Below are 14,904 nucleotides of genomic sequence, written 5' to 3'. Positions count from 1 at the left end.
TCATCGCCGACTGGGAGAAAGCATTCAAAGGCACGTTCTCTAAACAAAATATAGAATTAATATCATAATAAATTATATTATAATGCGAATATAAGGCGAATGTGTGGTAAAACTATGTACGATAGATGCACAAATGTTGAGATCCGTACATTATGTAAGGCTGAGACAAGCATTATCGACAAAATCAAGAAAGGAGCTCTGCGCTGGTTTGGACATATAGAACGAATGGACAGCGAGAGAACGGCTAAGAATATTTACAATGCGAATGTTGATGGATGCAGAAATAGAGGAAGACCGAGAAAGACATGGCATGACCAAATCCAACAAATACTTAAAGATGGACATTTCAAAAGTCGGAATAATTGGCGCGCGTGCATGAGAAGATGTATGAATGTAGAGGAAGCGAGATCTGTATGCAAAGATAGAGTGCTGTGGCGTTCTGCCTACCCTTACGGGGCAACGGCGTGATGGTTTGTTTGGTTTTTATTATAAAGGTACATCAAAATTACAGTATGTCTCTTAACTTCAACATACCCACACCAAATGTTCAAGGCGGTGATAATACGTAAGATTGAAGGGTTCTTGGCAAGATAACATTTAAATGTCAAAAAAAAAATCATCTCACATTCAATTAAATTTATGTGAGTTTGGTATGTAATTAAATGATCAAATATCAAAATACATAATAGTATCTCGATATTATTATTTTTTTATTTAAATTTAAATCGCTTATGAAGACAGATAACATCATCATCATCATCATTCCATGCCTACCCCCTAGTTGGAGCATATGGTATCCACAAATAGCCTCCATGCATCTCTATCGACTGCTAACTCCTTTGCGTCCTCCCAAGTCAGGTTCTCGTCCCGAAGCTCTGACACAAACTGCCAACGAACAGTCAGCAGAGGACGTCCAAAACGTCGAGAACCTGAAGCCTGGTAAAGTAGGCAAGCTTGGTTTAGGCTCAAAAAGTCAAACCACCGCACACCCAAAATTCTTCTGAGACACCCATTTTCAAAACTATTTTTTTTTGGGCCCTTGTGAGGTGCCATGATTCGCATCCGTAGAGAATAATAGGTGTTATGCAGTCATTACATAGGCATCATTTGGTTTTCACTGAGTAAATATCCGATCTCCAGACCGCCTTCATACTGTTGAATGTGGCGCCTGCTACTCCTAACCGCACGCCCAGTTATTTTTGAAAGCTGGTATTTTCTGTAACATATAATCCTAAGTATTTGAAACTCTCGACCTTTTCGATGATTTCGTTTGACAGAGACAGGGAATCGAAAAATTTAGATCAGCTATATCTTCGGCGAGAGGAAAAATTATTATACCTCTACGCAATCAGCGCCCAAAATGCAATGAAAGCGCATTTGTAGACGCAGGCCTTAAAAAATAGAATACTCTTTTAGCAGAGGTGTAAAACTGTGAGAATGAAGAAGTATTTTGGAAAAAAAAATATATTTATATGATGACAAAATTAAGTGTTTTGCTAAAAAGTTTTGCCTCAATTTTAACTCAAAGTAAAATTGGTATTTATAGAATCACTTTATTTAGCGCTCTCGAAGTATTTTTTTACGAATATGGCGCAATATAAGTTATTCATAATAATATTAATATCCAAACCGAGTTGTGGTAGTGTCGCAGACTCTTGAATCAGAGGTTCGAGGTACGAACCCCGCTCGACGACATCTTGATCCCATTTTTCTAGCACAAATTATTAAAAATTTCAGAAAATGGCAATGAAATAAAAATATGCCGATTAATCATAAGAACGCTTATATTTTTTATTAAAAAAAATATGAATATATGTAAATGCTTTAAAGTATTTTCGTGTGGTTTTTAAATTATTTTTAATGTTTATTTTTCAAATAAATATGGAAGAGAAATATGCAATTACGCATTCAAAGTACGTCACAGCGACACCTAGCCTTGCTTTGAGAGATAGAGCTTTAGGGTTGCAACATCCCCCGAGAACTCTAAGGGTTCTCTTCGGTAAGGGTTGTAATGAGATCAGGGCTTCCCTTAGGCAGGAGACAAGTATTTGACATCCTTTGTCTGGCTAGCCAAACTGGTATGAGAATCTGTGAAACTTTTCTCTTCAATTAAAAAAAACAATATTTTCAGTATGTTCAAATGTGTGTAGACAAAAAAGGCGGTTTTTAGTATGGCCATAAGCGCAGTGCAATGTTAAATTAAAATTTAAGTTTACAATCGATATTAAAAACGAGTTTGTAGTTTTTTTTTTTTGTAGAAGCATTCATTACAACATTAAACGTTAGTAATAATGAAACAAATCCATTTGTATTCAGTCAATCTCCTGGCAGTCATAATTACTATTTCATTTCGTCAATACCTAGACTACACCGGTTGGATAACGAGTACCTATAGTGAAACTGATATATTCAGTTTGTTCTTATATAAGTACGAGTATATGTTAAGTATTCTAAAGGCTATAAACTAATGTGTACACAATGTCTTAATATTATTCTTTGTTACTAAATGTTTAATTGTTTTTCGTGTATCTATCTTTAATATATATATTTATGTGTGAAATGTTTTTGTAAATGGGTGTGTATGTGAGGATATGTGTGTGTGTTTATATATATTAAATCTCTTTACACCCATGTGGGTACATTTCCTAATTAGAACATATTATTGTTTCGTTTATTCTTTTTTATTTTATCATTACATTTAAATTCATTTGGGTACTTATGTCACACAGCTGCACTTTTATGTATAACTTATAAATGTAAAAGCCTGTAGGGCGTATAAATAAAACTTCATTTTAATAATTAGGTTACTAATAAAATTTAGTTGGAGGGGGTTTAGAAAGTCAGATTGACATAATGTACTTCTCCAAAAATCGAATCGGGTTGACGTCCCGTGGTTAATGTCGTGGACTCATGGATCAAAGATCCGAGGTTTGCACCTCACTCTACCATAACTTGATTTGAAAAATTAATTGAAAATGGCCACCAAGATTGAAATATTTCTGTAAATCTTAAAAACGCAAAGATTTAAATTTTTTTTTGTAAATAGTTACGTACTAATAAAATTTATAATTCATTTTTATGTTGAAATGTATTTTGCCAATCAATTGAAATTAAATAATTTTTGGTTTTCTCTAGCAGAAATTTATCTTTAAACCCTTGCGGAAAACATTTATTTGACAAAATATTTTTTCTTTATTAAATTTTTATTATTTTTCATAATAATATTTTTGACATCTATTGTAAAGCAGTATTTTGTTTTATTTTGTCTGGTAATTTATTTTATAATTTCAGTCTCTGGGCTCTGATTTCAATGGGAAGTTAACAGAGTTATCTTCAACTGTCTATAAAGAAAAACCGAGTATATTTGCATGAACATTTAAAGTATCTTCGTTGGTAACCTATAATTATAGTTTAACATGTTTAGATAAACAAATTGTGCGGTTATTCTGCTTTTCATACAGAAAACTTAATTTTACTTTGTAGATAAAATTGAAGATAAATGTTCACTTCCCATTGTAATCGGGGCCCTGTTTATTAGTTTCGAATGTCCTTATCTCGTCTTAAAATGTTGTTGTGTATTCATATTGTTCTGATATTCTCGTATTGTGTCCATGATTACTAGTTTTTTTTAGGTTATAGTATTTTGTCTACAATTAAATCAGTGGGTAATATATTAATAAATTTTAAGAATTCTAGTTGAAAGAGTACAATTATATTTGATTGTCTAGTTTTTAAAAGAGTTCTTGAATTTCTGTTGATAAGGGAGGTCATATACTTGAAATATTTGTAATTCGTAATTTACAGTAAAAAAATTGCTGTGCAGACTCCCTAAATTGACATCTGTTATACCTTTTTGACAGCCCGTTTTAAAATCTTGGAAAAATATAAAATAAACGAATCAGTCAAATTTCATTTTATATTTTTATACCAGGAAAGCACGTGTAGAGAACAGTACTTAATTCCACATAACCTATAGAGTTCCATTGAGTATTTAAGATAAAGCGCTTAGATAGGCACGCTTCAATCCAACTGTCGAATGAAATTGTCGAGAATAAACCACCAGGGAGACATACTGTCACACGATGCCATGATCACCTACGGGACGTAGGCGTCACATAGTTCTAATGTCAAGGACTTAGACTCTAACCTCCCCACAGCGCTGTTCTCCTGATACGGAAGATTATTATTATTCATACATTTTAAAAGGTAAAAAACTTGTCGCAAAGTATAAAAATCTTTAATTTTTAGAAAAAACTCTCTGAAGTATTGAAAAACAGTTGCGCGTCTGCTTCTTTATATAACACTTAATTAACTTTTCGTGAAGCAAAAACTATTATGTAAAGGAAATGTTAATCTATATAAAACAATTACTTTTAAAAAAATATCTATACGTTGTCTCCATCCATCTTTATTTTTTTTTCGTAAAATGATAATATTCGCGTTCTTGTTATTCACTAAAATATTTAGATTTTGGGGCCATTTTCAACAAGTTGTAAATAACTATTAGATAATGGGAATCAAGATGGGGTAGAGTGGGGTCTGAACCTCGGACTTCTGATCCGTGGGTCCGCAACACTAGCCACGGGATCACAATCCAATTAAGAACAACCCCGTTTCGAAATAATATAAATATTCGAACTATTTCTTTAGAAACATGCCGATAGTTTAATATTTAACAGAACTTAAAATCACCCCTCTGTCACAGTTCGTGTCGGCTGACCGCGAGCTCTTCATTAAAGTTTGCTATTGTTAATTCCTTTAGTTCAAAATATAAGATGTAACCAGTGTGTAACTTTAATTAAGGCTGTAGTCTGGTAAAACGCATGCAAAATGAGGAAATCAAACGATTTCGCCATTTAAAAACGAATGTTTTTTTTTTATTTGCGCAATAATAAAAAAAACCATGAATTAGATACTAACAATAATTTTTAAATGTATTTCTATTAAAAAATATACTCAAAAGTTTTATGTTACTAAACTATAATTACTTTTAGACCGGCAGATTACGCTATTTTAAATTTAGACTAAACTTAGGTATCTGGGTTCTCATATAAAGACTAAGTATGGAACTAAAATTTAATGCAATAATTTGAAGATAAAAAATTAAACATGAATGTGGCCCATGCAAAATCTTATTTAGCATTTTAAATCACATACATTTTTGTGACATTTTCCATTATTTACAAGTAAAATTATGCCTTCGGTAATACTTTAAAAATATGTTTTTTGAAATATTTTATTTGAAATCTTTTTTTATAGAACTGTGTTCTCTTTTTTTTTAAGAAGATGATTCTGGTTGTAATATTCAATTTCTAACAATATCTTATTAACATTTATAACCCTTATCTTTTTACCCTTATCGGTACCGGTTTTATGTTTTTTTTATAATTGCATGATCAAAAAAAAATCATTCGTTTTAAAATGGAAGAATCGTATGATTTCCTCATTTTGCGTGCGTTTTAGCAGACTACAGCCTTAATAAATAACTGCAATGTAATCGGGAATATCTTTATCATTATAACCACAAATCAGTTCCTGCGTATCCACCCTATAATATCAACCATTTGCATTTTGAGTGTGGATCGATATGGACGACTCTGATGCAGATATTATCATAGTGTATGCACTGTGAGAAGGCAGAAAAAAAGGACAATAAAAGATTTTGTCGGCACGAAATTCCCAACTACAGATAAATTAGGGTTAGGTTTATTTATTTTATCGTATCAATATGCTATATATTAATTGGTCAATTAAAACTTCTTTGTAAATTTACAAACTTAACTGATGAATACAAATAAATGAATAAAGGGTTCTTGTTATATTTCAGTCACCGAACTGCAATCTTCATCCATTTAAGCAGACAAACGTACACCTTAAAATAGATCCCAAAGGATTTTATACTTACCTACTTTAGGATGTCCGAAGAAAAGTTCTATGAATTATTGTAGATGATGGAGAATAAAAACACTGGATGAAATATTAAGCAGATAAAAGATTTAATAAAAATAAATTTTAATAAACCATAACATATAGTGTGATAATAACAAAGGTTTCGGGTTCGATTCTTGACATGGTTGATTTGAGATTATTATTTAAACGGGTGTATTCACTCCAGAATATTTTTTGTCCCTGGACCTAAAGCGTAAGACTGATCATTTAATCTTCATGTTACTAAAAATTATTTAGATATGCCGCGATTGGTGTACCGATGCAGTGACCTATGCACCATTAGGCGCGTTAAGATAATGATTATAATGATGATGATACTTTGTTAAAAAGCGGACTCATTGCCACTTGCAATTTCTAACAGCCTGACCAAAAACAAATAAAAAAGGCAGTAAAAATAATAATTGATTTTGGAAGATTAATAAAAAACAATTAAATTAAAAAAATTGAGGAAACACAAACAGTATGTTGAAACATTGTATAAGATATAACATCGAATGCGAATTGACTGGTGACGCGCTGTGAAGTGTAGCGCACTATAACTCACTACCGTCCGCAGCACTGCTAGTCGCGACAAGATATTTTTCAATGAGGAAGTTCAGTGGCTTTTTTTTGTCAAAAGACATTTATTTATTTATTTATTTATTAACGGACATTTTCCATGTTTACAATTTATAGGGTTTAAATATTACAATAAAAGAATAGTTTAAAACATTTAAAAAAAGGAAAGTAGCATTGACAAACATAAGAAACATCGAGACAAGATCTAGACTATTTATTTAAAAGTCCCGATCTTGTCTTGAGTTAACAATGCAACAAAGACGGGTCATTGGAGAATTAAGGCCATAGTTTGTTCTATGCTGATCGATGAACAGTCCTTCATTGTTTCTCAATCTACGAGTCGGAATATTAAATTTTACTTGTCCCAGTAATGATGGAACATCGATTATATCATTTAGTATGCCGAACATATACATATATGGAGTCAATATTAGTTCTACGTTTTTGTAGACTAGAAATATTAAACATTGACTCTATTTCAGCATAAAAATAATTATCTCTCTCTAGTCCGAGCATCTACGCTATTTTTCGAAGCAAGCGATGTTGGACTGATTCAATGTAATTTATGCGATTGACATTGAATGGAGACCAGACCACAAAAGTAAGCCAATTTTTTTTTTAATGTTGTATTTTGAACTTTCTTTGCGTGTGACATCTCAAGTTCCCTTCCCCTTCTGCTTGCTGATTCGTTAGTTGACTTACTGTAATCCGAGAACCCATTACAACTCGCTTACGATTGTTTGATTCGGCAGAACTAGTGATGTCGTTTTTCAAAAAAAAAATTACATGTTGAAGAAACTTCGACGTATAACTGAATGCTTTAATTTTTACCCCACGTGAAAATGCAATTTTTATATCCAAATGTCCGTAAGCCTGAACTTCTTGCGGTTTGACCTTTATAGGCAATTGAAGATAACTCTGGTTACTTCCCATGGTAACCAGGGTTCTTTTAGTACCTGATGTACCATCGGAGATAAGAGAATGATTTAAATACATGGTATAAATATAATGGAACTTAGTTGTCTTGTTAAATCAAGACCAGCATCTGGTTGTGGTCCCGTGGCTAGTGTTGCAGACTCGCAGGCCGGAGGTTCGAGGCTCAAACCCCACTCTACCCAACTTGATTTCCATTTTCTAATAGTGAGTTATTTACAACTCGTTGGAAATGGCCACCAAAATTGAAATATTAGGGTAAATTATAAAAATGCCAATATTCTTTTTCTAAAAAAAAAAAAAAATATTTTAGTACATAAGAAAAAATACACTTTCATAAAACCCGGAATAAAAGTCAATTAAAAATCCATTGTCGAAACAATCGTTCATACAAAGAGGACCCATATGCATGGCAGTCAAAATGAATTAAAGGTTTTCTAAGAAAATTAAAGAAATAATATTTTTTTTTAATTCAAGGTTCAAGAAGTTTTTCTAATGAATAATTTATTCTATAGTTAAAATGAATATTTGCAAGATGCAATTGAATAAAATAAAAAGCATTAAATGTAAATAACGTAAGCAATAAACACCATAACTAATAAAATGATTTCGATTGTTTTATTTTCTTAACTTTTGTAAAAAAAATTTTTTGGTCAGATTGTAAGAAATCGCTAGTGGCAATAATACTAAACCATGCATACCTTTGTTTAATTGAAGAAAAAATATATATTAAGAAATGTATTTATCATATTGTATATGTATATATATTATATACGTGGTGTAATGGTCAACGTATTTGCCTACCATGCAAGAGTACTCGGGTTCGATTCTCGACAGGGTTAATACGAAATATTTAATAGGGTTTTTTCACACTCAAATATTTCATAGTCTCTGGACTGGTACCTGAAGCATCATACTGATCATCTTACCTTCATGAACCAAAAATTGATCAAGATATGCTGCCATCGGCGTATCAATGCAGTGCCCTATGCACCATTAGGTGCAGTTAGGGAATAATGATGATGATATATTATGGTCAATTCTTAAAGCAGGCTGGCTCAAAAAATACGTGTGTGGTGGTGGTGGTGAATCACATTAGACTTAAATTGACACTCAAGTATAATTTATTAATATTAAATTTTTTACATTTACATTTTTTTGCACCACAACAGGCCAGGAGGCCTAATTACAGTGGTGAATTACATCACAGAGCACCCAGGCTTGAGAAAAATCACTTTTTTTTTTTTGTGTTCACCGGGAATCGAACCCGGAACATTCCGTGCGTATGACACAGGAAGATAATGTGATCAGTCTTGTGCTTCAGGTGCTAGTCCAGGAACATGAAATATTGCATTAAGGGGAGATCCTTAAGCATAGAGGAAAATTATTATAAATGTTCCTAAGGAATACAAACTCTATGCAGATTAAGGAGGGGGGAGGAGGACGTATGGACAGAGGCCAACACGTCGTCCCCACCCCTCAGGATCCCCTCAATGCCACTGTTTTTTTTATTTAAAAAATATGTTCATACACAAACAATTCACATAAATAAACGTATCCAAATATACAAAAACAATTTCTTAAAACTATGAATTTAATTTCTTAACTTGACCACCACACCACGGAGGCCGCTAATATTATTTTATCATCACAATATGCTCCTTATCATATTGAAATGTGTGATAAGTTTTGTTTGCAATTTTTCATGACTTTGATAAGAAAAATGTCGCATAAAATTTACCTGTTACATTCTAGATAATTTTAACTGCTCATTGTAATAACACCATTTTCCGGTGATTATGAGTAAATAAAGATTTTTTATTGTGATTATTATAAAAATATTGCGTATTTTCTATGCGCATTTAAAAATTCATTACTGTTTTGAGTAAAAATAACCTCAACGACGGAAAATAAAAATTTCGTCTATCTTCATAAATAATTCGTGTTTCTAATATTTGAGATTTATCGCATTAGAGGAGGGAAATTAAACTAATTTAGATATGCCTTAGAAAATATTAAAGAATGCGATGAAAATGGAAGAAACGCAAAACTCCTCTCCGGGATAATTAAATTTAATGGTTTCTTCTCGTCTTAATTCTCCGTAGAGGACTTTAAAAATCTCTAAGATATCATGTAAAATTTCTCAGGCGAAATATCTCAATATTGAATTACCCGAAAAAGGTTTTCCGAAATTATATTTCTGCTTTGAGTGAGATAACTCAGACATCTTTACAGTTTTGAAACAAACATAACTTTGTAATTTTGGATAATACGAATGACATTTTGAATTAATGGTAAATCAAGAGAACTTTCTTCTACATTTTGATGGAACTTTCTCCGCAATTCTTTCACGATTTATTCAACTTGCCTGTTAAACCATCCCCCATTCGCCAAAAGGAATATTCGACTGTAAATTATTTTTAAAGTGACGTATAAACCGTTATTTATCTGACAGATTTTGTTTGCTTCGTTGCGTGGTGGTTAGAGCGTTTGCCTGTTGCAATTTTTGACCTGGTTGTCATGAAATAATTATTTGAAAATGTGTTTTAACTCAAATAAGTGCCGCATAAAATTATATAAATTACACCTTTTATTTTATGGCTTGATTGGAATTAATTACCATGCATAAAAAGTTATATATAAAAATAACGAAATTCTATTCTGAACGCGTGTTTTGAAAATAATCATGTTATTAAAAGTTAGTTGAAAATTATCCTTTTAATGAATTGTGGTATAAAGGGGTGTTAATAATCTACTTTATGGAGCTTTTTAATGCTTTATGGGGTGAAAGTGTCGCATCAGATTTGAAGCCAAAGTTAAACAGTGTAATATTATTATTTTAACTCTCTTAACAACTTCGTTATGCACTTTCTGATTACGTTATCATAAATTTAAATTTTGTCCCCCAACGTTAATCATGCTTCGTTCCAAAAAAATTTGTTCTTTACATGTTGGTTTTTTAATATTTTTAATATGCGAACTGAAGAATTTCGTATCTTCATATTTTTGTCAGCTGTGCATAGGGTACCTCAAATCGGTCTTGTTATTTGTTGTTATTCTGTTAAACTGTATATAATGTTTATTGATATGACTGTGTTGATTTTATGAAATAAACTGTACACCAATCACTGTATATCTTGATCTATTTTTCATAAAGTTATAGATTTGACACTTAAGGTGCTTAAAACTAACGATTTGACACATTGGGTGCATAAAGAAAATGATTTAATACTTAAGGTCCATAAATGAAACGATTTGACTCTTCATGTGCTTAAAGGTAACAATTTGACAGATTAGTTTCATAGAAAAAACGATTTGATACTTTGGGTGCATAAAAGTAACGATTGGATACTTTAGGTGCTTAAAGGTAACTGGGAAAATGTGTGTATGTGCTGGTTGCCAATTCAATAAATATGGCGGCGATCTTTAGTGGATAATAGTGGACTGTATACAATTTATTTAAAAGCACAGTGCGCTCCTTGACGACCGAAGACTTCGAGAAAAAACGAAATAGAGAGCGATTATAGCCCTTGTGCTGTCTTTATATACTATGCTATTAGTACCCACCAGAGTAACAATACTCTTGTGTGGCATGCATCTAAATCAGTAAAAATTTAAATTAAGAACTATTAAACAAAAAACTTAACAGTAACGATATTTATTTATTTATTTATTTATTTATTTATTTATTTACGGACAAAGTCCATTATAAACATTACAATTAAAAGAAATTTTTACAAAGGAATAAAAAAATATAAGGAACAGAAATAAGCAGCAAAGACAGATGATAGATTTTTTAGATTAAGTAAAAAGCATAGGCTAACTATACAGATTCTTTAGCTGATTTGTAAAGAAAGACATCCTTACACCATAATAATCAAGATCTTGATGATCGTTCACCCGCCTGATCATTCTGGGCAAAGGCGACTGTGCACCATAATTGGTCCTGTAGTGACCGAGGAAAAGCATTTCATTATTTCTTAGTCTACGGGTGGGAACGTTAAAAAGAATCTTTTGCAAAATTTCAGGGGCATCAATGAGACAGTTCATAATTTTATACATGCAGATTATATCTGCAATGCATCTGCGTTTTTCAAGACTTGATATGCTTAAAAACCTCTCCATATCAGAATATGAATAGTCTCCTCTTTCCAATCCCATCTTCCATGCAATTTTTCTTATAAAACGATGTTGAACTGATTCAAGGCGCTTGATATGAACAGCATAATGAGGGGACCAGATTACAGATGCATATTCAAGAATAGGGCGAACTAAAGAGCAATAAAGTGTTTTAAGTGTAAGCATGCTTTGGAAATCAGACGTAGTTCTATTAATAAAGCCTAAAATTTTTAAGGATCTGTTTACTATATTATCAAAGTGTTCCAGAAAAGTTAGTTTATTATCTAGGATCACTCCAAGATCTCTTATAGAGGTGACAATCGAAAGAACTTGGCCATTAAGTTTATAATCAAAAATAAAAGGATGTTTACATTTATGGTATGAAATAATTTTGCATTTATCGATGTTAAGTTCCATGTTATTAGTTTTGCACCAAGTATGAAATGCATTTATGTCTTCTTGGAGTCTGACACAGTCATCAATATTTTTAATTAGCTTAAGTATCTTGTTATCGTCAGCAAAAAGCCAGAATTTTGTAAAAGAAAAAACATTAGCAGCATCATTAACAAACAGATTAAATAGAAGAGGGGCCAAGTGGGCACCCTGTGGTACACCAGAAGTTACTAGGAAGCTATTTGATATGAAGTTATTGATTTTTACACTTTGTTTTCTATGTGAGAGGTAGGATTTTAAAAACGATAAAAAGGGATCTCTAATGCCTACAGCACGAAGTTTAGCACATAAAATGTTGTGATCAACTTTGTCAAAGGCCTTGGAGAAGTCTGTATACAGTACATCAGCTTGAAGATTATTCTCGAACGCTGTAAAAATAGTATCAGTAAAAGAAAGCAAATTGGTCGTCGTTGATTTGGCTGTCCTAAATCCATGCTGCTCCTCAATCAGCACATTTTTAAATATAGGTGTTATTTTTTTTGTAATAATTGATTCGAATAGTTTAGGTACAGGAGATATCATTGAAATGGGTCTATAGTTAGTTACGTTAGATTTATCACCAGATTTGAATATCGGTCTTATTATAGAAATTTTCCAAATATCAGGAAATACACTCGTTGTTAAAGACATATTAAACAGTAAAGACAGAGGCTTGGCAAGACTAGATTTACAATTTGATAGTAGTATTTCAGGAATACCATCTGGACCAATACATTTACCATTACCAAGTTTACTTAGAGCGATTCTGACATCCTCAGCTGACACTTCACAATTATTCAGGTCTACAGTATTAGTATAGCTAAATAAGGAATTAACATTGGAAGAATTATTAACATATACTGAAGAAAAATGCGTTGCAAAAAGATTAGCTATGTCGGTACCATTAGATGCGTGTTTATCTTTAAGAAACATACTTATTGGCAGATCGTTATTGAAATGACAATTTAGGTGCATAAAAGAAACGATTTGATACTTAAGGTGCTTAAAGGTAACGGTTTGACACTTTAGGTGCTTAAAGGTAACAATTACTATTTTTTTTCATGTATCTCTATAATACTGTATGTATATATATATATACATGCATGTATGTATATGTGTGTGTGTGTATATTTTTATATATAAATATATTAAATATCTTTCTATATACCCATACACCCATGTTGGTACATTTCCTTATTTTTACTTATTATTGTATCTTTTAGTTTTTCTTATGTTATCTTCAATTTCAACTAAATGTACAAACTTAAGTTTCACTGTTGCACTTAAATGTATTTATAATAAATGTAAAAGCCCGTAGGGCGTGTCAAAAAATAAATAAATTCGACACATGGAGTGCATAGAGGTAACGATTTGATACTTAATGTGCTTATTTTCACAATTTTAAAAAATATTTTGTCACAGTGCTACTGCAATTTTTAAATTATTTTTTCTTATCCTCGCATTTGTTAACGTCAGGTTTCTCTTTTGGTTTTCCAACAAAATCTGTGATGATATAGGGTCATGTATAGAATTTTTACTTTTTATTTTTTTTATTTTATTTTATACGTAAAAGTTATTTTTGTTCCTATTGTTGGGGTTCAAAGTCGCTCTGCTGAGCTCAATACTACCAATTTGGAACACACTGCAAAGTATAGGAAAATTTTATTCAAAAGCAAATAATTACAAAAATAAATGTCCTACAGTAAAAACACGGAGAGGTTATGGTCAACTAAAGAAATGAGGCGAAGTACAGCTTTTAGCTCTTTACTGACTGAGTGCTAATTGAGTACTGACTTCTACTGTTTGCTTGTAGTGCGGGTTCCGGGTTTTACAGTAGCCGTCCCTATGTTTCTCTTTTCGTCTCAGCAGGAAATCAATGTCATTTTCTATTTCCCCAACTGGCAGCAATTTGACATCCGCGCTAGGTAATCAGCATTTATAATATTATAGTTAAATTGTTGTTTTCGTACTGGAAATGCATAATTTCCTTTTTGTCCTGTCTTTGTCAATAGTAAATCAGGCGCAGTGACCAATGGTTTTCAAGTGAGCTTCATACTAATTCAATTGTGACCGAGAAAGATAAAAAAAAATAACAAATAAAAATATTTGACTGCTTCAAATTTCAATTCAAAATAATTAGAATTTTTGGCAAATTGGATTTCCAGGGCCTCCATTACTCCATCGGTCGAAGAAATTATACGTTTTTGGCTCTCTCAATGTATCTTGTAATATAGCACAGAGTTTACAAAACGGACTTATGGCACCACCAAGAATCGGTTTGTAATATTTTTTCCACCAAAAATACTTCACGTATTCATTGGGATTCTTGATCAAATAATTCATTTTCTTGGCTAATTCTTCTGGAGTGTATTTGACCGCTTCAATAAAGGAATGAGGTGGAAGAAACTTAATCATTTCAACACCGTTCATTACTATTGGAATCACGTCATTTTGAAGAGCGTTGTAGATTTTTTCACTCGCGTAATCTACGCAGTTTGAATTCTCAAAAGACAAATAGAAATAGTAGTCGTTTTGAAGCAGAGCAAAACACTCGGAGTCAGAATTACATTGAAGGTTTCCACAGTCCCCGTAAATATCAACTGTAGTGTAATTTTGTAAGTTTTTTGCATATATCATTCTGTTATTGGGTGTTGTACATTTTGATACTATCCATGCCGCAGTTTTGGATTTTTTTAAATATATGCTCATATATTCTTCAACTTCGTTTTTGTTGTCCTTTTCTATTTTCGGTTCGAGCCATTGAGGATGCCAATCAGGAGCCACAAAGTTTCCAAGATTATCAGTCATACTGAAAAAGGGTTTTGTTATATCAGCATCAAGTCTATAGTTTATTGTTAGATTGAAGAAGTTGTTGTGAGTGAAGAACACGCGAAACAAATCAGGTGGTTCCAT

General features: G+C 32.1%; 1 protein-coding gene across 1 annotated transcript; it reads right to left on the bottom strand.

Annotated features, from left to right (window-relative positions):
• Nucleotides 1–4,095: 4,095 nt before the first annotated feature.
• LOC148280316 (lewis-type alpha-(1,3)-fucosyltransferase-like) lies at nucleotides 4,096–14,904 on the bottom strand. The gene is made up of 2 exons (XM_088228568.1): nucleotides 14,425–14,904; nucleotides 4,096–4,167 (listed from the first exon to the last, which is right to left on the bottom strand). Exons 1-2 carry the CDS (start codon nucleotides 14,902–14,904, stop codon nucleotides 4,096–4,098), a joined length of 552 nt encoding a protein of 183 aa, XP_088084694.1.

Source organism: Micrasema longulum, unplaced genomic scaffold, assembly GCF_059751315.1.
Source record: "Micrasema longulum isolate JH-2025_06_02 unplaced genomic scaffold, ASM5975131v1 h1tg000595l, whole genome shotgun sequence".
Taxonomy (NCBI): domain Eukaryota; kingdom Metazoa; phylum Arthropoda; class Insecta; order Trichoptera; family Brachycentridae; genus Micrasema; species Micrasema longulum.
Note: the sequence above shows the minus strand (reverse complement) of the source record. Positions and strands in the feature narration are given on the sequence as shown.